Source organism: Lissotriton helveticus, chromosome 3_1 (genome assembly GCF_964261635.1).
Source record: "Lissotriton helveticus chromosome 3_1, aLisHel1.1, whole genome shotgun sequence".
NCBI classification, from domain to species: domain Eukaryota; kingdom Metazoa; phylum Chordata; class Amphibia; order Caudata; family Salamandridae; genus Lissotriton; species Lissotriton helveticus.
The window spans coordinates 536,954,134-536,979,268 of NC_136061.1; the positions used below are offsets into that span (position 1 = coordinate 536,954,134).

General features: G+C 47.5%; 1 protein-coding gene across 1 annotated transcript in view; it reads right to left on the bottom strand.

Annotated features, from left to right (window-relative positions):
• Window positions 1-25,135, bottom strand: part of DNAH7 (dynein axonemal heavy chain 7) — a 2,019,015-nt gene that overhangs the window by 458,052 nt on the left and 1,535,828 nt on the right. The window contains exon 49 of the mRNA XM_078680414.1: window positions 7,550-7,683. Within this exon, the coding sequence (XP_078536540.1) occupies window positions 7,550-7,683 (134 nt within the window). The remainder of the gene's footprint in view (window positions 1-7,549; window positions 7,684-25,135) is intronic.

Here is a 25,135-nt window from a genome sequence, read left to right on the forward strand (position 1 = left end):
ACTTTTAGTGCATGGGCTAAGGGCTGGTACTATATTAAGGCTATTTTAGTCAGCAACTTTATCACATCACCTCAAATAGTCACAAGACGTTTCCAGATTGAAACAAATGGCCTAAAATGGCCAGTGTCTAGTTGAAGGAAAGTGCTCAAACAGTAAAAATAAATGTTGCCAGGTACTCCACCAATCCCTGTACTATAGTTACTGTGACTTGTAGTCTTGTTTTACTATTACATATAGGAGATTAAACATTCCATGAGTCGGGGCCACTTGGCAGCTATGACAGAGACATAAAAAGGGACTAAATATAAGATAGCAATTCACAAACAATTAAATGCTTTAACATTGAAAATGATAAACGTTAATACTGGGTGAGTCGAAAGGGGAGTGTGACAGCTACTCAGCATTAGAGGAAAGCTGACTCAGAACATAAAGGAAAAATCACAAACACAATAAATGGGCCTGAAGAGCTAATCACAATCTAAAAAGTGCATGTCTCTCACAAACTTCCTCATCCATCACATCACCAAACATCGCCTCGTAACACATTCATCCCATCACACATGGCCTGGATAGCCCTCCGAATGAGGCTGAAAGCCAATGACAACAGCCTTTCCACCACACACCCCACGCCTAGCAGCATGCTATCTGTGTGGGCAAGCGCTTCAGCATAGTAATAAAGGCTATCTATGCAAATGTTACAATATACTACAATACAAGTGCTGCTAGTAAACATTTACTGCACACTTCTGGATGTGAAAGAGTTACCACTATGGGCCTTTCTAAGGCCAGGAGAGACATGTTATCAGCATGACACCGCCAGAAGGTGGCACGAGAGATCACTACCTAGACCACTTAAATCTAGAGACAATTCTGGGTAAGACAATTTAGAGTACAAGCTGCACGTGCCTTGTCTTTATAAACGTCACTCTCCCTCCCTCACACACAATAGAGGTGGAAATGCTAAGCATCTTTGATAATATTACTTGAAATTGATAATTCTATCTTTTCTTTTGAAGTATTCTAGCATCAGCTGAATCATTAAATTGCATTTGCGTACTATCATAAGGTCAGGAGGCGCTACGTTTATATAAGGGGCAGAAAAGGAGGCATGGCACTGACCAGACATGACAGCATACTTCATACTTAAGCTCACTTCTACACCAAAATAGATTTAAATCGCTCAATAGCTCCCGGCTCGCATTCTTCGGGTCCTTTCGTTTGTCATTTTCGAGCGCAAGAGACTCATTTCAGCCACACAAGTGTGAAGCCCACAGAGACAGTGCTGCCTTTTTTTTTACACCACATACATTCTTCGGACGTGTTTTCCAGAAAAAAAATAACAACTGGACGTGGAAACTCATTTCTGTATGTGTGTCAATACATGTGTCTTTTTTTACCGAGTTGCATTACTTTTCTTTTGTGCTCTCTGAGCAAGGAGACCTTTCCCTCACTAAAGTACAAGTGGCCCCGTGATTAACGTGAGAGGGGATGAATGGACATCATCAACAAGGCTTTTCAAGACCACAATAGAAAACCTCTACTGTTATGAAGTTAGCACACTAGTAGCTGGGAGTGGGAGGAGCTAGGGGGCGAAAGGAAGAGGAGGAGTGAACACAGGAAAGGGTCAGTTAGAGCAGGGACAAGGTAGGAGTGAGATGTAGAGAATAAAGCTCCTGTGAACATTATAATAATTGTTGTGTTTATTGTAGCTGGATGCTACAACTGGCGACGAGGGTGGGATTGAGCAAACCCCACTGTGCAGAGCCTCGAACGCCTTGTCCCTAGCAGCTGTCGCGCTGCAAACGCACTGCACACTGGAAGTGTGTGTCCCGAGTGCGAGCCTAAAAGAAAGCAGGAATCGGGAGCCCACTCCGACCCTGTGGAGTGCCCCAGAGGTGTGGACGACGCCCACGACGTGCCGCCAGTAAGCGCTGCTGCGAGCGCTGAGATCTGTGTCCAAGCGAGATTGGACGTCGGAAAACCTCACGCCCGATGCGTGAGGTTTAGGAGGCCATCGGCGGAAGAACGCGGGAACTGCGGAGGCAAGTCGGGAGCCCACCCCGATCTCACCTGATGTCCATGGTGTTGGTGGAGAAGTGAATCCTGGCGTGGACTGCCCCAAAAGCCGACCGCCGGTGAGTGCTGAGTGCCCCCGAGTGAATGAGCCTGGAGAGCCAGCCTCGTGTGTGCCTGCAAGGACGGCGGCCATCTTGAAGTCAGGCGCTGGAGTGAAGACAGTAAGGACAACCCTGTGCAAGGCAACGGCGGCCATTTTGAAGTCAGGCGCTGGAGAAAATAAGCATTGGCACAGTAAACAAGCATTGGCGACTACGAGAAACAAGCATTGGCAAAATAAACAAGCATTGGCGACTGAATGAAACAAGCATTGGTAAAGCAAACAAGCATTGGCGACTACAAGAAAACAAGCATTGGCAAAATAAACAAGCATTGGCGACTGAAAGAAACAAGCATTGGTAAAGCAAACAAGCATTGGCGACTACAAGAAAACAAGCATTGGCAAAATAAACAAGCATTGGCGACTGAAAGAAACAAGCGGTGGCATAGCAAATAAGCACTGGCAAAGACAAGTGAGATCGTTGCAGAATGTCCGAAGAAGATGCTCAACCTCCACCCAGTGGGTCACTGTTGCGAGCACCCGCTCCTATCAAGGTAACAACGGAAGGGAGCATGGGCCCCAAATGGCAAGAGTGGCTGGAAGAGTTTGAAGATTATATTGAAGGTTCAGACATCACTGATGAGAAAAAGAAACTGATTGCTCTGCGCAACCTGGCGGGGCGAGAGATAGTCAAGATACTCAAAGACCTGCCCGCTGCTGACGTCGATACTTATGTTAAAGCGTGTGAAGTCCTGAACAAGAAGTTTCTTCACAAGAGAAATGTGGACTATGAACGACACACATTTCACTCTGCCAGGCAAGGGAAGGATGAGCCCATGAGTGCCTTCATGGTGCGTCTGCGGAGACTAGCCAAGTACTGTGAATTCGATTCTTTCTCTACTGACGCTGCCATCAAATCCCAGATAATAGACGGATGTCATTCGGATCAACTAAGGAGACGACTACTGAGGAAACCGCATGGATTGGATGAAATAGAGGAGATGACACGAGCTTATGATCAGGCGGAGAAGTACGCCGCCGTCATGGAAACGGAACACAAAGGGAGTCATGAACAGGCGCGACGCGTACACGCCAGAAGTGACAGTCGGAGAAGCTCCAGAGATAAACAATGGAGATCACACACATCCTCCCGTCAAGAGCAATCAGGCTATCAACGTCGAGAACCATGGAGGAAGGAGAGACGACAAGAAAGAGTGAGAAAGTGCTACCGATGCGGATATGATTACCCTCATGTGGACAGCTGCCCGGCCATGGGCCAGAGATGTCGAAAGTGTGGTCGCACTAACCACTTTGAAGCGATGTGCGGGGACTACAACAAAGAGAAGCGAAGTGGCCACTCAGGTACCACACGATCTGACACACGAAGCAGAGCTACAAGAGTGTCGCGGCCCGACACTCGAAGACACCATGCGCGAGCTGTCCAAGATCAGACGGAGCGGTCCCCTGAATCGTCACATTCTAGCAGAGAGTCACGTCGGTCTCGGTGGGAAAGGAGGTCACCTTCCAGAGAATCCAGACCTTCGTCCCGAGACTCTGTTTACACCATTGAATATCTGAATTTGGCAGCAGACCCGGACCAGCTTAAGAGATACCCTCGGCTGGACATTAAAGTTGGAAATCACGAATCAAAGTTTGTATTAGACTCTGGTGCCTCCTTGAATTACATTCCAGTGACTGAATATGAAAGGATGAGTCCACGACCTCCCCTGATATTCGCACCTGTAAGAGTCTTCACGTGGATGGCTAAGAAGCCACTTCCCTGCCTAGGGAAATTCTCGACGACACTTACACACGACAACACAACCATTTCAGCAGTCATCCATGTTATCAAGGGCCCTGAAGCAGACTGTCTTTTGAGCCTACCAACTGCTGAACGACTCCACCTGGTGGAAATTCTCTTCAGAGTTAGCGACATCCGAGATGTGACTCGCCTGTTTCCCAAGTTGTTTCAAGGCCTGGGCAAATTGAAAGACTGTCAAGTGCGATTGCACATCAACGAACAAGTCAGGCCTGTCGCCCAACACCCTAGGCGAGTACCATTTCACCTACAGGCCGCTGTTGAGGAAGAGCTCCAAGATTTGTTGACTGCGGACATCATTGAACGCACTGATGGCCCGACCCCATGGGTTTCACCGGTCGTCATCGTTCCCAAAAAGGGCACGGCCAACAAAGTCAGACTCTGTGTGGACATGCGCTTGCCCAACACTGCGATAGAACGAGAGCGGCACCCGGGGCCACACTTGAGCGACATGATCGCAGCACTCAACGGAGCCACTGTGTTTTCCAAATTGGATTTAAATAAAGGTTACCATCAACTGGAATTGGAAGCAGGGTCCAGATATATCACTACTTTTGCAACTCACCTGGGGTTGTTCAGATATAAAAGACTGAGTTTCGGTGTGTCCTCGGCGGCCGAGATATTTCAGGAAATGATCCGACAGGTCATTCAAAATATTCCAAACACGCTCAACTATAGCGATGACATCCTTGTCTATGGTTCTGATGTCAGAGAGCACGACATTGCGCTCAATCGTGTCTGCCATGCCCTATTGGCAGCCAATTTGACTCTGAAATGCGAGTTTCACCAGGACACGCTGAAGTTTTTCGGTCACATCTTTTCTGGTGCTGCATGAAACCTGATCCCGACAAAATCATGACATTGAACAACACCAAGAGTCCCCGGGATGTGGGCGACCTCAGGTCGTTCCTGGGAATGGCCAGTTATTGTGCTCGCTACATTAAAGATTACGCTACAATCAGCCACCCCCTCCGCATACTAACCAAGCAGGGTCAGCCGTTTGAATGGACTCCCCAATGTGAGCAGGCATTCAAAGAAATCAAGAAGGCGGTGGAATCAGCGAATCACTTATCATATTTCAACCCAAAGCGGAAAACCGAAATAACTGTAGATGCAAGTCCGGTAGGTCTGGGAGCGATCCTGGCACAATATGAAAATGACACAGATCAGCGCCGCATCATTGCCTACGCGAGTCGTAGTCTGACTGAGCCGGAACGAGCCTACTCCCAACCTGAAAAGGAAAGCTTGGCCGTGGTATGGGCCTGTGAACATTTTCATGTCTTTATTTACGGAAAGCATTTCACCTTGATCACAGATCATCAAGCTCTTATCACCATCTATGGAAATCCAAGATCCAAGATGCCACCGAGGATCGAAAGGTGGGGCCTACGATTACAAGAATATACCTTCACTATACTTCACAAACCTGGGAAATCTGAAAATCCTGCGGACTACATGTCCCAGGCATCCTCTCCCATCATCAGCTTCCCGAGCTTCCATTGCGGAAGAGTACATTCATTTTGTAACGGATCAAGCTCTTCCCCCAGCTATCCCTCTGGAGACTATTCGGGAGATGACGGCCCAGGATGTCATCTTGCAGAGAGTCCTTCACAAAATCCGCAACAATAGATGGAGGCATGATCCTCAAGACGATGAAGCTGATTCTTTGACTCAACGTGAACTACAAGCCTTCCGGCATGTGAGTGGTGAACTGTCTGTCACGACTGATGGCATATTGTTGCGTGATCAGAGGATTGTAATCCCTACACAACTGAGACAGGGAGTGGTTGCTCTTGCACATGAAGGACATCGAGGAATAGTATCGACCAAACGAGCACTAAGGGAACGAGTGTGGTTTCCGTTCCTTGATCAACTAGTGGAAGTCACCTTAAAAGATTGCCATCTCTGCCAACTCACCAGCAAGGGTGACCCTCCAGCTCCTTTACATATGACCAGCCTGCCCAGTGGTGTGTGGCAAGAAATCGCCATAGACTTTTATGGACCCCTGTCATCGGGCAAATATGTGCTGGCCATCATTGATGAGTATTCCAGGTATCCCATTGCCTGTTTTGTGTCATCTACGAACACTGCCAGTACCCTCAAGGTCCTCGATGAAGTCTTTGCAGCGTGGGGAGTTCCCAAGATCGTTAAATCAGACAACGGACCTCCTTTCAACGGAAATGACTTTGCTGCTTTTGCGAAACACCTTGACTTTCATCACCGCAGGATCACGCCTCTCTGGCCACAGGCGAATGGGACAATTGAGAGGTTCATGGCCACCCTCAAGAAGACCTTCCAACATGCTACCGTGGAAGGGAAAGACTTACAAACAGCACTCAATGAAGTTCTTCGAGCTTATCGTACAACTCCTCATGCTACGACTGGCAAATGCCCGGCGACTCTCATGCTGGGACGTCCCATGAGGAATCGCATTCCCACGTGGGATGGAGCCCTGGAAGTATCATTATCTGAGATAGACTCACGGGAAATGAGAGCCACTGATGACCGCAACAAAAGAAAAATGAAGGCCTATGCCGACAACCGGAGGAGAGCACGGTCATTATCATTAAATGAAGGGGACAGTGTCATCGTCAAGCAAGATATGCAGAAAAAGACTGACTGTACATTCAAGGATGAACCACTGGTGGTCACCAGAAGGCAAGGGACTATGGTAACTGCGGAGTCCGAGCAGCGGCGAGTTACGAGAAACATCTCGCACTTCAAGAAATTGCCAACTGATACCTCAAGAACCATGGTTAGTGACACACATAATCCCCTAGTTGAAGAACCACAGTCAAATGGTCGTGAGAACATTGCTCCGATCCTTGAGACATTGAATACTGATGGTCTGAGGGCCAGGTCGCCACGACCTCATCGTGACATACGTCCACCCAAGAGACTGATTGAGGAGATGGACTAAGAAGTCAGTATGCTCTGTTTGTTTTGTTACAAAAGGGGGAGATGTTATGAAGTTAGCACACTAGTAGCTGGGAGTGGGAGGAGCTAGGGGGCGAAAGGAAGAGGAGGAGTGAACACAGGAAAGGGTCAGTTAGAGCAGGGACAAGGTAGGAGTGAGATGTAGAGAATAAAGCTCCTGTGAACATTATAATAATTGTTGTGTTTATTGTAGCTGGATGCTACATCTACCACCCTGGAGCACTTCTGTAATTGCAGAACTGTAAGTATGTAAATATTTACTGAGAAAGAACATATTTCAATTTCTTTACTCATTAAATTCATATATCGTTCTAAACACACGTGTAAACGTGCTTTGTATAAAATGTAATCTTTCTATTTGAAAATGGAATTGTTAAACAATCATCCCACACACCACCTTCCAGGTTAATTATTTTCAATGTAAGAAGTTTCCTCTCCATTTAAAGTCAGGATAATCCTTTTATACATCAAAGGGGTCTCCACAGCAGGCAAAGGCTGTTTCACGTGATAGGCTCCCCGTAAGATTACACACGCCAATTACTTATGTTTGCATCAGCAAACTTACTTTAAGCCGTTTACTCCTGTTACATACTGCATAAGATTTAAACAAAAAACACAGGATCTTATTCACCGCACACATTAGTGAGCCACAGACAGGCCGGCCTTGTGTGCTGTACCTCTTGTTCTGAGCGCCTTGCAGGATTAAAGACTGCTTTTCTTCCTCGAGATCCGGCCTCTCTCTGGCAACGACGAACCCCAACAGTTGATCTTGCATCCCCTCGGACGTGATCATAAAATTCAGCAAGGTCACCTACACAGCAACAGAAATAAAAGAAAGACAAGCATTAAACTGTCGAGTCCCACATTTACTCATTCTATTTAATCTGAACACTCTTAATTGAGCTTGACTTGACGCAGTTGTAGGTCCAGGTTGAAACAAACATATTGAAAAATAATGAACATATATTATCGGACACAATCGGAGGGCTGAAAATCTAAAGCATACCCTTGGCGCAGGTCATTTTGAATTCTCCAATCCCATCTTCATGTACAATATCTTTCCAGTACAGACTCACAACTAAAATTATACCAACACCTTTTTTAAAAAAAAAATGTGCCCACAGGAAAATGAAATCTTCAATATTTACAGAGATCAGTCGTGACATTCTCAAAGTCACTCAGTGATAATGTGCCTGAGTGAAGGACAGAGCTCCCGGACTTGCTGGTCATCCATTATCTGCAGGTAATGGAAGTAAGACGTACCAGTGACACTCAATGCCAATTCAACTATTCCAACGAGGGATGCAGGAAAACGAAAGCCTGGTGGTCCCAACGTGGTGTCAGTTTCCTAATTCGTTGACTGATTCCGGGCAAAAAAAGGAAGTTCCTTAGATGGACATACATCTTAATCTCTGATACCTACTGCGCCCAGAGCTTGGTTTGCAGCATATAGTTTGCTACCCCAGGCAAGGACTTTAGAAAACCTGTGCTCATATGGTCTTCCATAAAGCAAAGAAGTCACAGCACTGAACAGCCATAAAAGATTTGCCAAACGAAAAATCAATTGGCTCGGCACTGAAGACCACCGCCCAGATACCAAGGGCTGTCACCCACCACATCAATATTCATAAGCCAAGTCCATTGCATAGTATCACACCTAAAGGGAACATCATGTGTGAGTAAAGTACTGTGGCCCATGAGAGGTCAAGACTTGAACAACTTTAGAGTCAGAGTGCTGGGTATCACCGCGGTAAACATCACGCAGTACGCATGATGAGGAGATGAGAAGGGAGCGCATAATGACCACATGCATTAATCTGGCATGACCAATCACAACACACATCTCAGAAACCGCTGTCCGTATTCTGATTCACAAATTCTACTCAGTTCACTGAAGTCTGTGTTAACACTACTGCAAACTAACCACTTGGCTGCCGAAGGATCGTACACCAAGATCTTTGAACCTAAGCTGTTAGATGCTGCACTGCCTCTACTGGGGTATGGCCCAGACTGATTTGCGTATGATAGGGGCTTCTCTGTATTGGCAAAGTCAGCAAAAACAATGGAATGGAATGATGGGTAGGGACTTCTAAACAGAGCAGTGCATTTTAATCATTAATTAGATCAATTAAACCATAATGTTGTTGTTCTTCCGTGAATGGTAGAGTAGCTCTCTATATATACTTTGTTTCAGCCCAAGAACAAAATGTGTTTTTTTCAGTCCATTTATTAGTTGGACGCTCTTGTGGCTAGACAGAGTAACCAGTTGATAGCCTTTGGTAGCGTTAGGCATGACTGAAAGGTAAAAAACAAACCTCTCTTTCTCCTGGAAATACTGTGAAACACCTGAATGCAAATATTAGGACACATTTACTGCCACCGACGAACACTAACAAGTGTTGAACACTTTCTATAACTGTTACAGCTAGACATGTCTTGCTTAGGGTGTTGATGGTGGAGAAGGTTTGTCTGTGTATTTCCCAGCTACAGAAAGCTAATATTGATTATGTAGGTGCAGTGTCTGTCACTCCAATAGCATTTAATTGTTCATACGTCTATTATTAAAAAATCAAAACCTCGTTGTGGTTGCTTTTTAAAGTGGGAACTCCGATTCTAGGTGTTAAACATTTGAGGGTAGAACAAAACATCACACACATTTGGCAAGTCTGCGTCAGATGCATACAATGTCGCTCTGCAGATGGTTTATCTTAATTAAAGTAAAGGACTAAAGTAAGGGTGTTTTAGGGGTAAGAGTATAGGGTAGTAAGAGTGATTTTATGGTTTAGGGGTGGCTGAAGGAATTGGGTGATAAGGGTATTTTTAGGGTTTAGGAATGGGTAGGGCAATTGGGTGATGAGGGTTCTTTTAGGGTTTAGGGGTGGGTGAGGTAATAGGGTGGCAAGGGTGTGTTTAGGGGTGGGAAGGGGAATTAGGTGGTAAAAGGCTATTGAACAACTGTCTTACCTTGGCAACAGCTTATCTGGTAGAGACTCCATCTAGCCACAGATTCCTTATCTTAGAATTAGCTCCAGGAGTCAGACTGGATCTGGAATTTTTCTTGAGCAGTAGCCATGCACACCAGAAGGTGGTATTGCTTGGCCCCGTGTGGCATAGTTGGTGCCCTGTGCGGTGGGAATGATGTGTACGATGCCTATGTAGTCGCCTCCCCAGAGCACTGACAACAGTTACTTGTCGCGCCTTTCCACACCAGAAGCGCAGAGCCACGAAATACACCGACCCCTGAAAGGGGAAAGCCCTGTCCCTAAAAATCCGCTCACAGAGCGGGAAGGATGGGTGGGGGTGGAAGGAATCTGCAGCTAGATTGAGTCTCTACCAGATATGCCGTTACCGAAGATAAGTAACTTTTTCATCTGATAGAGACTTCTAGCCATAGATTCCTTACCTTAAAATAGATACCCAAGCAATACTTCCTTGGAGGTGGGTCTCAAGACAACTTTCACATGAGGAAGTCATGCAGGACCAAAAGGGCAAAATGCCCATCCGTATGGACCTGACTGTCCAGGCAGTAGTGCTTGGTAAACGTCTGCAGGGAAGCCCAAGTTGCTGCCTGGCAGATGTCTAGGGCTTGAACTCCATGTGCTAGCGCAGTGGTTGCAGCTTTACCTCTGGTGGAATGAGCATGCAAACCCTCAGGGGGTTGTTTCTTATCCAATGCAGAGCAGATTTCGATACAGAGTATGATCCATCATGAGTTGGGCCTTTTTTGTACAACCCATCCTTTCTTTGCTCCAACATACTCCACGAAGAGTTGGTTGCCCACCCGAAACTCATGTGTGGTCAAGGTAAAATGACAACACTCTTTTTGGGTCCAAATGGCGAAGTGACTCTTCTCGCTCGGAGGAATGAGGGAGAGCACAACAATTAGGCAGAGTAGTGGATTCTCCTATGTGAAAGGTAGTGAACACTTTCTGTAAAAAGGAAGTTCTCGAACAAAGCACCAGTTTGTCTAGGTAGATGTTCAGATAAGGAAGCTTGAAGCTCACCTGACAATCCGGTCATATATTATCGCCATGAGAAAGGCGGCCTTGATGGTAAGCAGCCTGAGTGGGCAATTGTGTAGGGGGTCAAAGGGAGCGAACATAAGGAAAGTGAGGATGAGCTTGAGGTCCCACTGGAGCATTGTAAAGGGAGAAAGTGGAAACAAATGTTGTAAACCTTCAGAAACCTATTTACAATAGGGCATCTGAAGATGGATTGCTGATTAGGAAACCATATAAAAGCTGAAATAGCATAAAGATAGCTTTTCAGAGTACCCAGAGCTGAGCCCTGCTGGACAAGAGAAATAATTAAATGGAGAACCTGAGAAAGGGGAAGAAAGGGGATCTATTCGCTTTTCTGTAGAAGGCAGAGCATTGACAGGTACAGGTGGAGAGCCCTTTGATGCTGCTGCGACAGAAGATTGTCCTGAAGGGGCAGCCTGATCGGAGGACTGATGACCATGCTAAATAACTTGCCTTACCAAGCTCTGCGTGCCCAGGGCAAAGCCATGACTTGTGCCCGTTTGTTCCTGATCTTCTTTGGAATTCTGGGCAGGAGTGGTATGGGTGGAAAGGTGTATAAGAGGTTGAGCTCCATTCGAGACGAAAAAGCGTCTCCAAGTGAAAGTAGCCTTGGAAACTCCAGCGTGCAGAACTGCTGACATTGTGCATTCTCGGCAGCGGTGAACAGATCTAACTAAGGCTCTCCCCACAGCTGAAAGAGACCTTGCACCACCTCTGGGTGGAGATGCCATTCGTGATCAACTAGGCACCTGTGGCCGAGTTTGTCTGCTCTTGTGTTCAGAGAACTTGCCAGAAATTGAACCACCAGGAAATGCTTTGATGTTCCAGCCATGTCCAGAGATACAGAGCCTCTTGATGAAGGGTCCACAACCCCACCCCGCCCTGCTTGTTGCAGTACTAAAAGGGGGCAGTGTTATCCATGAACACCTGTACTAGCGGAAGGCTACCCTCTGTCTACAGAACTCGACAGAGGGTAGTAAAAGTTTAAATGCCAACTGGATCACGCGGAGCTCCAACAGGTGCAACAGGTGATACATTCAGAGAATGTATGAGCGAAGTAAGCAAATGGATGGATAGCAACTGTTCAAAGTTTAATTACTCAAAAATGGAGGTTACCCTATTTGGAAACAACACAACCTTTTGGGCACGGGCCTGGTGGCCATCTAAACTAGGGTTACTCCCCACTACAGTGCCAAAAGATAAAAATCTGGGAATAATGACTGATAATGAGCTGAAGCTCAAGGAACAAGTTTCTTGAGACAGGTCAAGAAAATCGAAAAATATTTACCATTTGAACTCTGGAAAACAGTGGTCATTTCTCTTGTATTAACAAGACTTGACTACTATAACAGTCTGTATCTCAACCTTTTGCTTGGTCTATTAAAGAAGCTGTAGACCCAGAAAAATGCAGCTGCAGTCTTTCTTTTAAAAGTTCCCAAATTTCAATCTGCGAGAGGAGTCATCAGTACACTTCACTGGCTTCTGGTTAGGCAGCTTATTGTCTTCAGGGCTCTGTGCGTGGCCCTCAAGACCCTTTATGGGCACGGACCTTCTTATTTCAGGAACAACCTTAGATGGTACACTCCCAGCAAGACCCTCCTTTCAAGCCTTACCAAGAATCTGGTGGTTCCTTCCTTCAGAAGCACCACCAGGGGTAACAAAAGCTTCTTCAGGTCCACAGCTCTACTCTGGAGTGGTGTGCCCCCTGAACTTAAAACTGGTCCTTCCCTACCTGCTTTTAGAAACGCCCAGAAAACCGGGCTTCTTGTACAGAATTGGGAAATAAGAACTGTACTTCCTTGTACCACTGGTCAGCGACAAGACGCCTCCGGACATAAGTTTGAGTTTAATAAATTGTTTTCATTAATTAATTGATTCACAGGTTGATGTGTAGTCCGGATTCCGCTGGAGATCAGAGGCCTCTGATCTCCACCTCCCCATATGGCCACCCAATGCCAGGAGTGAGGCATCTGTCACTACTGTCATACCTGGTTGGGGAAGGGAGGGGGGTCTGCTGTGTACTCAATTTACCACCGCTATAGTTCTTTTGCAGTTCCCTCCAAGACCTGGACCATGTCGGAGAGATTCCCCTGATGCTGCACCCACTGGAACTTCAGGTCCTACTGCAGAGACCATATATGCCAACAGGCATGTGTCACAAGCAGGATGCAGAAGGCCATGAGGCCCAGCAGCCTCAGAGTAAGTCTCACCCAAATCCAGGATAGAGGCTGAAACATCAGTATCTTGGCCTGAATATCATGTACTCACTGTTCGGGATGATAGGCATAAAACTGCACAGTGTCCAGAACAGCCCAGATGAAAGGGAGCATGTTAGAATTGGGGGTCTCCAGTTGGCACAGGCAGGTACTTGTGACAAATAGGGACACTCTCCTCTAGTCAGGGTAAGGGGGTACACTCCTAAAATAACCCCTGCTCACCCCCTTGGTAGCTTGGCACGAGCAGACAGGCTTATATCAGAGGCAGCGTGTAAAGCATTTGTGAACACATACAATAATTAGGTGACAACACACCATAAACGACAAAAAGAATCCACAATACTATTAGAAATCACGAGTTCTTGTTAAAAGGCTTAAATCAAATTTCTGTGCGAGTCGGTAGCCTTGTCCGGCTACAGCGTTGCTGAAATAGCACAGAGTCTAACAAATCCAGCGGACCGCGTCGGTTCGGGCCTACTCAAATGTCAACAGACTCAGTCACAGTACCTTTACTTGAGGCGTTCGTCGTGGTGCAGAAAAGAAAGCGTTGCAGGATGCGTTGTCCCTCGATGCGGTGCAGACAGCGGCCCATTGACGGAGTCGGTGGGTCCAAGGCGTACGTTGCAGGGCGAGATAGTGCTTCGATGCTGTGCTTGCAGCTTGCGGAGCGGCGACGGTTCGGGAGCTGGCGTCGATCAGTCCGGACAGCGGTACGAGTCGGGCGGTGCATCGCAAAGCGTGCGAGGCGGTGCCGAACTCCGATGCGTTTGCAGGACTCTAAGTCAACAACAGTGACCGCGTCAGTCAGACCAGTTCGTGTCGGTGTAGTGAGGTGTTACACGACACGGTGTCCACAAGTCACGGTGCAGGCAAGGGCTCGTTGACGGCGTCAGGATGGAGTCGGTGAGCTCAGAGCTTGCATTGTTCGATGCGGACGTTGTTTGATGTGGTGCCTACAGGACATTGGGCCAGTCGTGTGAGTCGGTCACAGCTCCCTGCCCTCTGTAGCCACTGAAATAGCGTTTCCAGCAGCAATCCACAAAGGCTGGTGAAGTCTACTGGTCCTGAGACTTCGGTCAGGGAGCAAGCTCTCTTCCAACCCCTTGGACATCCTACACAAGTTGAAAATAACGCACACAAAGTTCTTTCTCCTTTCTTTGGCAGTCAGGCAACCACTGCTGGCCAGTCCCCCAAGCAGCACTTCAGCTTAGGGATAGTCTCTCCTCAGTTTCGTCAGGTTCCTCTCCTCAGAAAAGGTTTCTTCTGGTAGTCCAAAAGTGATCTAATTTCTTGAGATCAGGGTCCCAATATTTATACCCCAAAATCCTTTGTCCTCTGAGGGCAGAGGGGCCTTTGCCCAGTCCAAACCAGTTCTGGAGCACTCTGTTTACATGACTCCTTCTTTCCTTTCACAGTGCAGGGCAGAAACATCAGACGCCCCACAGGAGGTGGAGCCAGCATTGTGGAGGGAAAGCACAGCCCTGGAGCACTTTGTTGACATGATTACTTCTCTTCTTTTACGGTGGAGGGCAGAGACATCAGACGCAGCACACGGGGTGGAGCCAGCACTGTGGGGGGCAGGCACTGTCCAATTCAGGTCCCAGGTGCAACTCCTCCCTCCCATCTAGATGCAGATCTCTCTATTCACCACTGTGCGGACTCAACCTGTCTCCTGGAATCCCCCAGCCCTGTCACTCAAACTCCAGACAAGGAATACACAACCCAGCAGAGGCAGTCCTGGATAGTTAGACAAGAAAATTACTTTCTAAAAGTGGTATTTTCAAACTCCGAATGTTAAAACCAACTTCACTAAAAGATGTATTGTATCATTCGGAGTTGAGGCATACTAAAGTCGAATTTCTAATATGTTCCCTGAGTCAGTTAGGATTATAAGATGTAATAATCTAACTGCCCATTCTGGCCTATTGAGAACAGGTAGCCTTGCAATAATGAAGAAAGAAAATTACTGATATTCACTGTTACGACATGCCACACACCAGGGCATGTCCTACCTTATACTTACAATGCACCCTGCACTTGGGCCTACCATAGGGGTGTCTGATATGAAGAAAAGGGAAGGTTTAGGGACTGGTAAGTGGGTGCACTTGCCCAGTCAGCATGGCAGTACCAGACTGCACATAGGCTCTGCAATGGCAGGCCTTAGGCACATTTTACAAGGCTGCTTCTGTGGGTGGCACAACCGGTGCTGCAAGCCCACCAGCAGCATTTGGGTTTACAAGCCCTGTGCACACTCAGCGCATTGTACTAGGGTCAGACAAGTAAACCAAACAAGCCAATCATGGAATCACTAATCCATACATCAATTTACAATATGGAGAGCATATGCACTTTAGCACAGATCAGCAGTGGTAAAGTGGCCAGAGTCATAAAACAGCCAACAACAGGTCAGAAAAAATAGAGGAGGAAGGCAAAAATTTCAGGGATGACCCAGCAAAAAGGGCCAAGTCCAACAGAGTATCTGAGAGGGAGTCAGATCTTGACACTGAACCGTAGCAAATGCAGGAGATTCGCTGTAGTCTGGAGGTGGGAGACGACAGCCTGGGGCGACAACATGTTCGCCAGCCAGTCACCAAGATAGGGGAAGAATGGAACCACTGATCTCTGCAGATTAGCTGCAACCACCGCCATCAACTTGGTGAAATTCCAAGGGGGGCTGGTAAGGCAAAGAGGAGCATGGCACACTGAAAGTGCTTGTGATATACCATGAACCGCAGGCAACGTCTGTGGGCGGGCGGTATGGGGATGTGGAAATATGGGTCGTGCAAGTCCAAGCAAGCATCCAGTCTCCTGGGTCCAAGGCAGACAGGACCTGAGCAAGAGTGAGCATTTTGAACTTCTGCTTCTTGAGGAAGAAATTGAGAGAGCGCAGGTCAAAGATATGATGAAGACCTCTCTCCTTTTTGGGACCAGAAAGTAGAGGGAATAACAACCACAACCCGCTTCTGGTGCTGGCACTCTCTCAATGGCTAAGTTTCCCAAAAGTGCCATCACATCCTTGCGGAGAAGACATAGGTGGGATAGCCTGCCATACATAGGTGGCAAATAGGGAGAAGTCTCAAAGGGGAGGAAATATCCACTTCGGATAATCTGCAAAACCCACTGATCTGATGTTATAGACCACCAGTAGGGGAGGTGATGGGGACTCCTGCCCCTCACTGAGTACCTATTGTGGTAAGATGGCAGACTATAAGGGCTTGGAGGCTGTGGCTTCTGTGGGAGTGGTGGACTGGTTCGACCCTGGCTGCCCGACCCACGGGTTCTGTGGGAACCTTGTCCTTGTCCACTCAGAGGCTAGGAAGCTTGTTCGCCACGGTGACTCGGCGGGTAAAGACACGGCTGGAAGCCCCGTCAGGGTCTACAAAAGGAATGAAAGGAGGATTGGTGACAAAGGGCCAAGGAAAGGCCCAAGGACTTTGCCATAGCCATGCTGTCCTAAAAACATTCTAGTGCCAAATCCGCCTTATCTCCGAAGAGGCGGGAGCAATCAATGGGCATGTCCATAAGTGATGCTTGAATATTCCCAGAAAAGCCAGTAGTCCTCGAACAGGCCTGGTGCATCAGGGGCACTCTTGACAAACCGCTCTTCCCAGTGAATCGGTGGTGTCCAGTCCACATCTAATGGTGAACTTAGCTGTATACCTCCCGTCTGCAACAGCCTGGGAAGCGTGGCCCGGGCCTCCTCTGCAACCGTTGGCAGCACCTGCACAACCGTATCCCACACAGTATGGGAATAGCAGCCCAAAAGGCATTCAGTTTTCACAGTGTGCAATGCCAGGCTGGTGGAAGAAAAACTTTTCTTGTCTAAGTTGTCCAGCCTCTTGGATTCCCAATCTGACGGTGCAGGTGGGAATGCACCAGGATTTACATGGGATTCATGTGGAGGCTTGGACCACCAAGCTCTTCGCGGTAGGGTGTTCTGTGAAGAATTTGGGGTCCCCTGGAGTAGGGCTGTCAAGGCAGGCTATTGTCCTGTTCACAGAAGCCCCTGTGTTGGTTTCAGACCAGGTCCCAAGTAGGACTTAAGCAAGTACTTCATTAAACGGTAGAAGTGGTTCTGAAGGGTACACTCCCAGCTGAAGCACTTCCATCAAGATGTTAGTCTTGAATGCCACCAAGTGTGAGCTAAGGTCTAGGACCTCAGCTGCCCTCCTCACCACCATTGAGAATGAAGTTCCCTCCTCAGTAGCCACGTTAGATGGAGAAAGCATGCCAGTATCTGGAGAAGTATCCAGTCCACTGGCATCAGCCTAATCCTCACACCAGTCCATGTTGGTATCATATGGCTGGTATTCTTCAGGGTCAAGCGACCCCTCCCATTCCTCCCCGAGTCCTAGCCCATGAGAATAGGGCTCAGACTCCAGACTGAACGGTATGGCTCCAGTTGGCGCCGGAGTTTGCAACAGACGTCAACCCTACACTCTAAGTCAGAGTTGGGGATACAAACGAGGATGGTGCTGCCGGGAGTGTCAGCCAAAGGCGCTGGTGAAAGTTGACATGGCACGACTGGTGCCGATCTAGATCCATCTATAGATCCCTGGGGCCTGACTGTCCCTGGCACCAGAGCCGCCAGCAAAGATCCAGTAGGTGTCACTCCCAAACCTGCGGGGCCCAAAGATACACCAGAGGGATTGGGCCACCCAAATAAGAAATGCATAGCCTCTTAAAATTCTCTTAATTGGGCGGGTGTCACTTTGGCACCCGGAAACTTGATGAGGCGTGGAGCTGGTCCGGGCTCTGCCTCAACTACGGTGCCAGTAATCGAGTGTTGTGCTCTATCGTCTCATCGGTTGACAGATAAGGTGAAGTCAAAGCTCTCTTTGATGACTTCTCCTTGTGGCAGGACTTACCCAAATGGCTAGACTACTTCAAGTGCGACGAGGATCTCGGAATCCGTGATCACTACCGGGACCTTCATCTCGACTGGGATCTGGATCCTCGCAGTGTGGCCCATGAGGCGCCAGGAGCTTGAGGGATTGCTCCCTTAAGGCCTTTGGGTGCATAGTGTGGCAATCGGAGCAGGCCTCTGGGTCATGTAATCGAGGCATCACAGGCAAGCAAGGTGCGGATCTGTCACCGAGACGAGTGGTGACAGGCACTGGAGGGCTTGAAGCCAGCCTTCTTAGATGACAATCCCTCCACACCAATAGGAAAAAACCTCAAAACACTTTGACAAAATATCAAAACAAGTTGGTCAAAAATTGACTAAGGGGTAGCTCTTTCCGGATCTGTGCTGACTAGTGCGCAAAGAAAAGAAATGACGTCAGCTTGCTGGGGTGGTACCTAAATAGGCACCATGCAAATCACTTCCGGCGTAGATGACACCAAGTGGAGCCGAACTAGGGAACCTATTGGCACACAGGGGTACAGCTAAAATAAATACAGCTAAAAAAAATCCAAACACAGTCTGATGGCTAGGGATAATTCTAAGGTGAGGAATCTGTGTCTAGAAGTCTCTATCAGAATTTAGGGTTTAGGGGTGAGTAAGGGAATTTGGTGGTGACGGTGGTTTTTTGGGGGTATAAGGGTCGGTAAGGGTTTAGGGTGGTAAGGGTGTTTTTAGGGTTTAGGGGTGGTCAAGGGTATGTGGTAGTATGGGTGTTTTGGCGGTTTACGGTACAGAAGGGAATTCAGTGGTAAGGGTGTTTTCAGGGTTTGGGGTGGCTAGGGGAATTGGGTGGTGTAGGAAAGTAAATTGTTAGCCTCCACTTTTTTGGCTGGAAAATTATGTAATTTCGGCTGGAAGTGCACAGGGTCCCTGCCAACCAGGTCCATTTTGCCAGATTTCCTTCCCTAAAGTGTACTTTTTGTTTCACAATAGGCACCCCTTTAGCTCACATACAAGTTCTTAGTAAAAGGTACCCTGGTACCCAGGGCTTTGTGGTTAAAGAGGGTCCCTAAGGGCTGCAGAACAAAATGTGTCATCCTAAGGGACCCCTCACCAACCACATGCAGACTGCCACTGCAGCCTGCGTGTCTTGGTGCAGACAAATCTGAAGAGTTGACATGGCACACCTCGCTGTTGTGTCATGTCATGAGATATAGGTAAGAACCCCTCTAGCAGGTCTTAGACCTATGCAGGGTGCACTATCTCTCCAGTGAGGAAATATTTGCATGAGCAGATATGTTCCTGCAATATCCTTGTTGTAAGGGACCAGGGAAGTCATGGTAAGTACATGGGCTGGGCACTCATCATTATGAGTTCCCCAACTCCATGATGGCTTCACTGAAGTATGGGATGTTTGGTACCAAACATCTCAGCATGATAAACCTACACGGATTCCAGTGTCAGATTTATTAAAAAGTGCACTCAGAGGACCCTTTAGAGGGGTCCTCTTAAACCTACCAATCCTTAGTGTGGTCACCGAGTGGCCTAAACCAGCCTACTACCACCAGACAGTGTTCTGACCTCATGGAAAGAGTGTCAGTGCGCTCTGAGGTTGAGAACAATGTGTTTCCTAGGTGGAAGTGTGTACACCTCCCCATGGTCAGGAAGATCCATCTGTGGTCTGGAGATTCAAAGGCCTTGCAACCTTTGTAATGTGACCCAAGACTCTCCTGTTATATAGGGAGCAGGCCCACTTCCTGTCATCCCCTCTTTTTTGGCGAGAGTATAGGCGAGGAAACTCAGAAAGAATAGGAGGTGTGCCCCCTCTGCAAACTCCACCCCTCAGGTGCTGGAAACAAGGTGAGATACACTTTTCAGATGGTGGGGCTTATCCAATCAGGCCTAGGTCTATGTCTCCTTCCCACAGGAGGTGGGCATAATAGAGGGTGTACAAACCTAAGGTAAGGGGCCCATTGCCCAATACCTGTCACTCCCTTGTAAAGCCCCTAAATCCAATATTTAGCTGGCAACCCCAGGCCCTGAACTTTAGTTCCTGATGACATAAGAAGAGCTGGGTGCTACAGAATTGCACCAACAGCAAAGGCTGCAGAGAACTAATGACTTGGCCCCAGCCCTAATGGGCTGTCTGCAGCCCTCGACGATCCTGTGCCAAAAGACAACCCGTTTTGCAGCCCAGCGACCTCCAAAGCCTTGTGAGGACTGTCTGCCTTCAACAAAGATCAAAATCTCCCAATAACAGCAGACCTGTTCACATAGAAGCCATCTTCACGTAAAAGACTCTGTGACCTGAAGAACCGCAAAGCCTTCCCCGGTTCCACCTCTGCACCTGATGCCTCCACCCTGAATCCAAGTGGCCTGCTAGTTCCAGCGGAGTTCCCCAGAGCACCAGAGCCCAAGTCCACCGTGAGCTGACCTCTCCTGGACTCCTCGATGTCGCCTGGAGCCTCTGTATGGAGACACTCCAAACGAAACCTTCTCGGTATGGGATTTCTAATGCCAAAAGACACCCCTGCACCTGTCCGCCCTGGGCCTTGGTGGAGAAAACCAAAGGTGTCCCTATGTCCCCGAGCATTGCAGCTTAATTCTGCAGCTGTTGCTTTTCTTCGACTGGCCTCCTGGCCTGCCCTGCAGTCTGTTTCCGAGTTGGCGGTCTCCATTGCTTTGCATTGGGCCCCTGATGCTGTGTTTGAACCTTTCACCTAGCCGTCCCTGTGCCACTGGCTGTGTAGTGTTGGTGTTGCTCAGAGCCCCGTCCAGTGCTTGTTTCAACCCCTGGACACTGGGCCCCAAAGCCGCTGCTACTTACCTGTAAGTATAAACAACTGGTTCTGTCGGGTAGAAAAATGTTGCTTTATGATGCTCATAGTGCAGTTATACAAGTGAATCAGTTTGCAACCTATGGAACACGCCTGTGGAAAAGGAACCACACAATTTAATGGAAAAGAAACAGGAGATAATTGCTTTGTACTGTTTCTTTTTATCAGAATTAATTCATTCTTAGATAGTTACAATTACAATGAACAAAAGCTGTCAACACGAAATAAACATTAAGTGATTTTGTGACATAAGTGCTCAGTGTTATTCAAATGTGCGCTATATACAATGTAGTAATGTTTTCTATATACAGGGGGAGGGGTAGGCCAGGTGAAGCTTTTGAACCAGCAACTCCTGCCTTGCGTGATATGGAGTCTTGATTAGTCTGGACCTAGAAGGAGCGTCAGACTTACCCAGGTTCTGAGGGACACAGGGTTACCCCATTTTTTGAAACGCTACTTACCTGTACGCAGCCTCTGTCCGAGTGGCCCCAACCACCATTGATTTGAAATGGTCCCCCGACCTCGAACTTGCACCCTGCACACGGCCGCCCCTGTGCACTGTTGGTGCTGAACTGAACCTTGCCCAATACTGACCTTCACTTCGAAAGACTGGTCTTGTAAGTTGATGTTATCCCTATGTATTCTGAATGTTTCCTTCCTTAAAATTGCTAGATAGCTGCACAACCTTTTACCTACATTTGTCCTACCGAGCTCTGCGTACCGGCTCTGGCACTGACCTTTTACTTAGTTATGTGCCGAATAAATGTCATGTGGTTTTCTTCCGAAACTAACCTTATTTATTATGCATGAGGATTCTAAGTATCATATCTTAATCCCCTGCCCAGGATGTACACAGCAGGGTTACCATCTTCTGTATAATAACTCTATACAAAAGTCACCGCTATCATCATCCTAGGATGACAGGCCCACAGTACCATTACACATCTAGGTAGAACATGTGAGGGTACCTTTTTCTGTATAAAAGAACCAAAACATCTCTGGGTAACCAGAGGAGAAGCTTCCATGCTGACATCAGATGCTTAGATTCCTGGAGGCAGAAACTCCAGCACACAGTGGTCTGACATCCCTTTCGGGGTGTCCAACTGAAGGCCAAGATGGGGTCTTTCCTTCTCTCTCATCAGGTAATGGGGTTGGCTCTTTCTTAGGAGATTCTTGGCTTTACACTCACATGCATGCTAGGGACACTTAGGTAGGGTTTGCATCTTAGGAGTACGCTTGATTACGGTCATGTATCTATATGCCTGCATATATTCAATGTTATAGCACCGTGGTAGAATTCTACTTTTTATTTACTTTGCTTTTGCTTGTTATCTTATACATCTGTTTTTGTCTAACGATTGTCGCAGCAAACATGTTTTATACTAAAAAGATGCTTGTTCAATAAATGAGTATTGAAAATGTCCCCATTGTTTATTTTGTGTATCTCTCTGAGACTAAGTAAACAGGTTTGACTGAGCAGAAAAGGCTGTACTGTTTCCACGATTCCTGCAGGATCAAGGGTTGTCATGTTCGATAGTTGCCGGAAACTATTCTTTCCTTGGTAAGTTTAGGAGGCTTATGGCGGCACTGTGAGCTTGCTAGACTAAAGGCTAACATATCCTTTGGGGGTGTCTGGAATCAGTCTTGACACCAATCCCTTAGTTTATATTGTCTAAACGAGCAGATCCCATATAGATTTGTAGGAACTACATGACAAAAGAACATCCAGTGGATGATTCTGATCTTACAGATGAACAAAACAATGACAATAGGAGTGACAATGTAATACCCCTAGAGAGAGAAGCACCTTCTGATGAAGAGCTTGCTCTCGAAAGACTAGCCAGGAGGGAGGCTTTAGAAGCCTAACTCCTAGCTATAGAAAGGAAGAGAAAATAGATGGGCCTAGGACCCATCTCTGGTGGCAGCACAATCATACATGAGGAGAGAGTAGATTCTTTTCACCCTAAAATTCCTGAACAAATTGTTCAAAATTATTTGAGTGTGGTGATATCACCAAGTGGTTTATTCTTGTTAAAGGGCATGTCTTAGCAGGCAGGTCCACATGAAGCTGTGGAGTGCTATCCTGTGGGAAATGCTCTCAGGAAAGTGCAGGGATAGACTCCTGACATTCGATGAAAAAGAGGCTAAATCCTATAACCTCATGAAGGGTACCCTGATTGATAGCTTTAGATTCACCACTGAGGAGTAAATTAGGTTCAGGGAGGCTCGGAAAACCCAGAGCCAGACCTAGGTGGATTTTGTAGACTACTCAGTGAAATCACTAGGAGGTTGGCTTTGAAGGGCTTTACACTTTGTTAATGAAAGAGCATCTTTTTAGTAATTGTTACTAAGAGAAGTTACATTAATTCCTGGTAGACCTAGGTCCACTTTCTCCTCAAGAGTTGGGGAAGATGGCAGACTACTGGATTAAAACAAGGATGAACAAGACGACCACCGGTGGGGGAGACCAAAAGCAAGGAGCCAAAAAGACCCCCGAGCAAGGGAAAGAGGGTAACACTAAAAACAAAGAGTCTCCTTTAGACTCCCACACACCTTTTCAGGAGAGTGGGTCCAGAGACTCCTCACAACCAAAGGGTGGGAACCAGGGAAAAACTGGTATCCCAAGAAGTCTTAGTGTCATGACTGTAGGCCACTTGGACACCGAACTGAAGATCCTGGCTGTAAAAACAAGAAAAATGCCTCTAGTCCACCTACAGTAAATGTGGATGCCAATCTCCAGATGGGATCTCAGGAGAGCACTGACCATGCGAGAGAGCTCACTGAAGCAACTCCAGTAGGGGATGTGGACCAAGCCACCGTAGCTGTCTGGTCCACTAACATGCAAAACTACAGACAGCATCCTGTTATTAATGGGGTTAGCGTGGGTGACCTGAGAGAAACTGGTGCCAACATCCCCCTGGTGACAGATCAGCTGGTGTCCTCAGAACAGTATCTACCTGGAAGGACCTATCCAGTCACCAATGCTGAAAATGTGACCAAAACCCATCCCATGGCAATGGTGTCCTTTGACTGGGGAGGGATTTCTGGAAAGAAAGAGGTAGCAGTATCTTTGTCCATACCAGTTGATTGTTTGCTTGGCAATGGTTTGGAGTCATCAGCCTGGGTTGAGACAGAGCTGAGAATCCATGCAGAAATACTTGGAATCCCACACTGGTTGTGTGAAAAAACCAGAGCACAGAGCAGAGTCCAGGCTGAAAAAGAGGTACTGGAGTCTAGAATAACGGCCCAGCCCTCCAAGAAAAATGGCAAGAAGACTAGAGAGTTAGCTTTCAATCAGATTCCAGACCCTTCTCCTCATGAGAAAGAAAAGTCATCCCCAGAGGGAACTGAGCCTCAGGAGCTGGAGCGTCACCAGACTGAGCTTTTGGGCCCAGAGGGGCCCTCTAGCGAAAAGCTGTGCCAGGGGAAGAAAATCTGCCCCACTCTTGAAAGCCTGTGACAGCAAGCTGTAGCACAAGAAGGAGGTGATGTCAGTGGTTCCCGCAGGACCTATTGGGAGGAGAGATTCCTTTACATTGAGACCAGACACCCCAAACCTAGTTCCACTAGGAGAGTGGTAGTGACCTAAGTAGGCTGGTCAGCCACTTCTACTGGCCAGGGGTGCAGCAGAAGGTGAAGGAGTTTTATAACTCCTGTCCCACCTGCCAAGCCTGTGGCAAAACAGAGGTGCACCAAAAGGCCCTCCAAATCCCACTTCCAGTGATTAGGGTTCCCTTTGAAAGGGTATTGATATTGTTGTTCCCATTGACCTCCTACAGCATAAGGAAACCAATGTATTCTGGTGGCAGTGGATCGTGCCACCAGGTATCATGAGACTAGTCCCCTTAGGACTACCACTGCCCCTGCAGTGCCAAGGGCCCTAATTGGTATCTTTACCAGGGTGGGCTTACCTTAGGAGGTGGTGTTAGACAGAGGTACAAACTTCATGTCTGGCTACCTGAAACACATGTGGAACGAGTGTAGAGTGACCTACCGGTTCACTACCATCTACCACCCACAGTGTAAGGGCCCTGTTGAAAGATTTACCAAGACCATGAAAGGAATGATTGGTGGACTCCCTGAAAAACTCAAAAGGAGATGGGATGTCTTACTTCCATGCCTGCGTTTTGCCTACAGGAAAGTGCCACCGAAGGGAGTGGGGTTTTCCCCATTTGAACTTCTGTTTGGCCATCCTGTCCGGGGACCACTGTGCCTTGTGAAGGAAGGATGGGAGAAACCTCTTGTTGAACCTAAACATGCTATAGTGGACTATGTGCTTGGCCTCTACTCCAGGATGGCTGAGTACAAGGAAAAAGCAAGTAAAACCCTTGAGGCAAGCCAG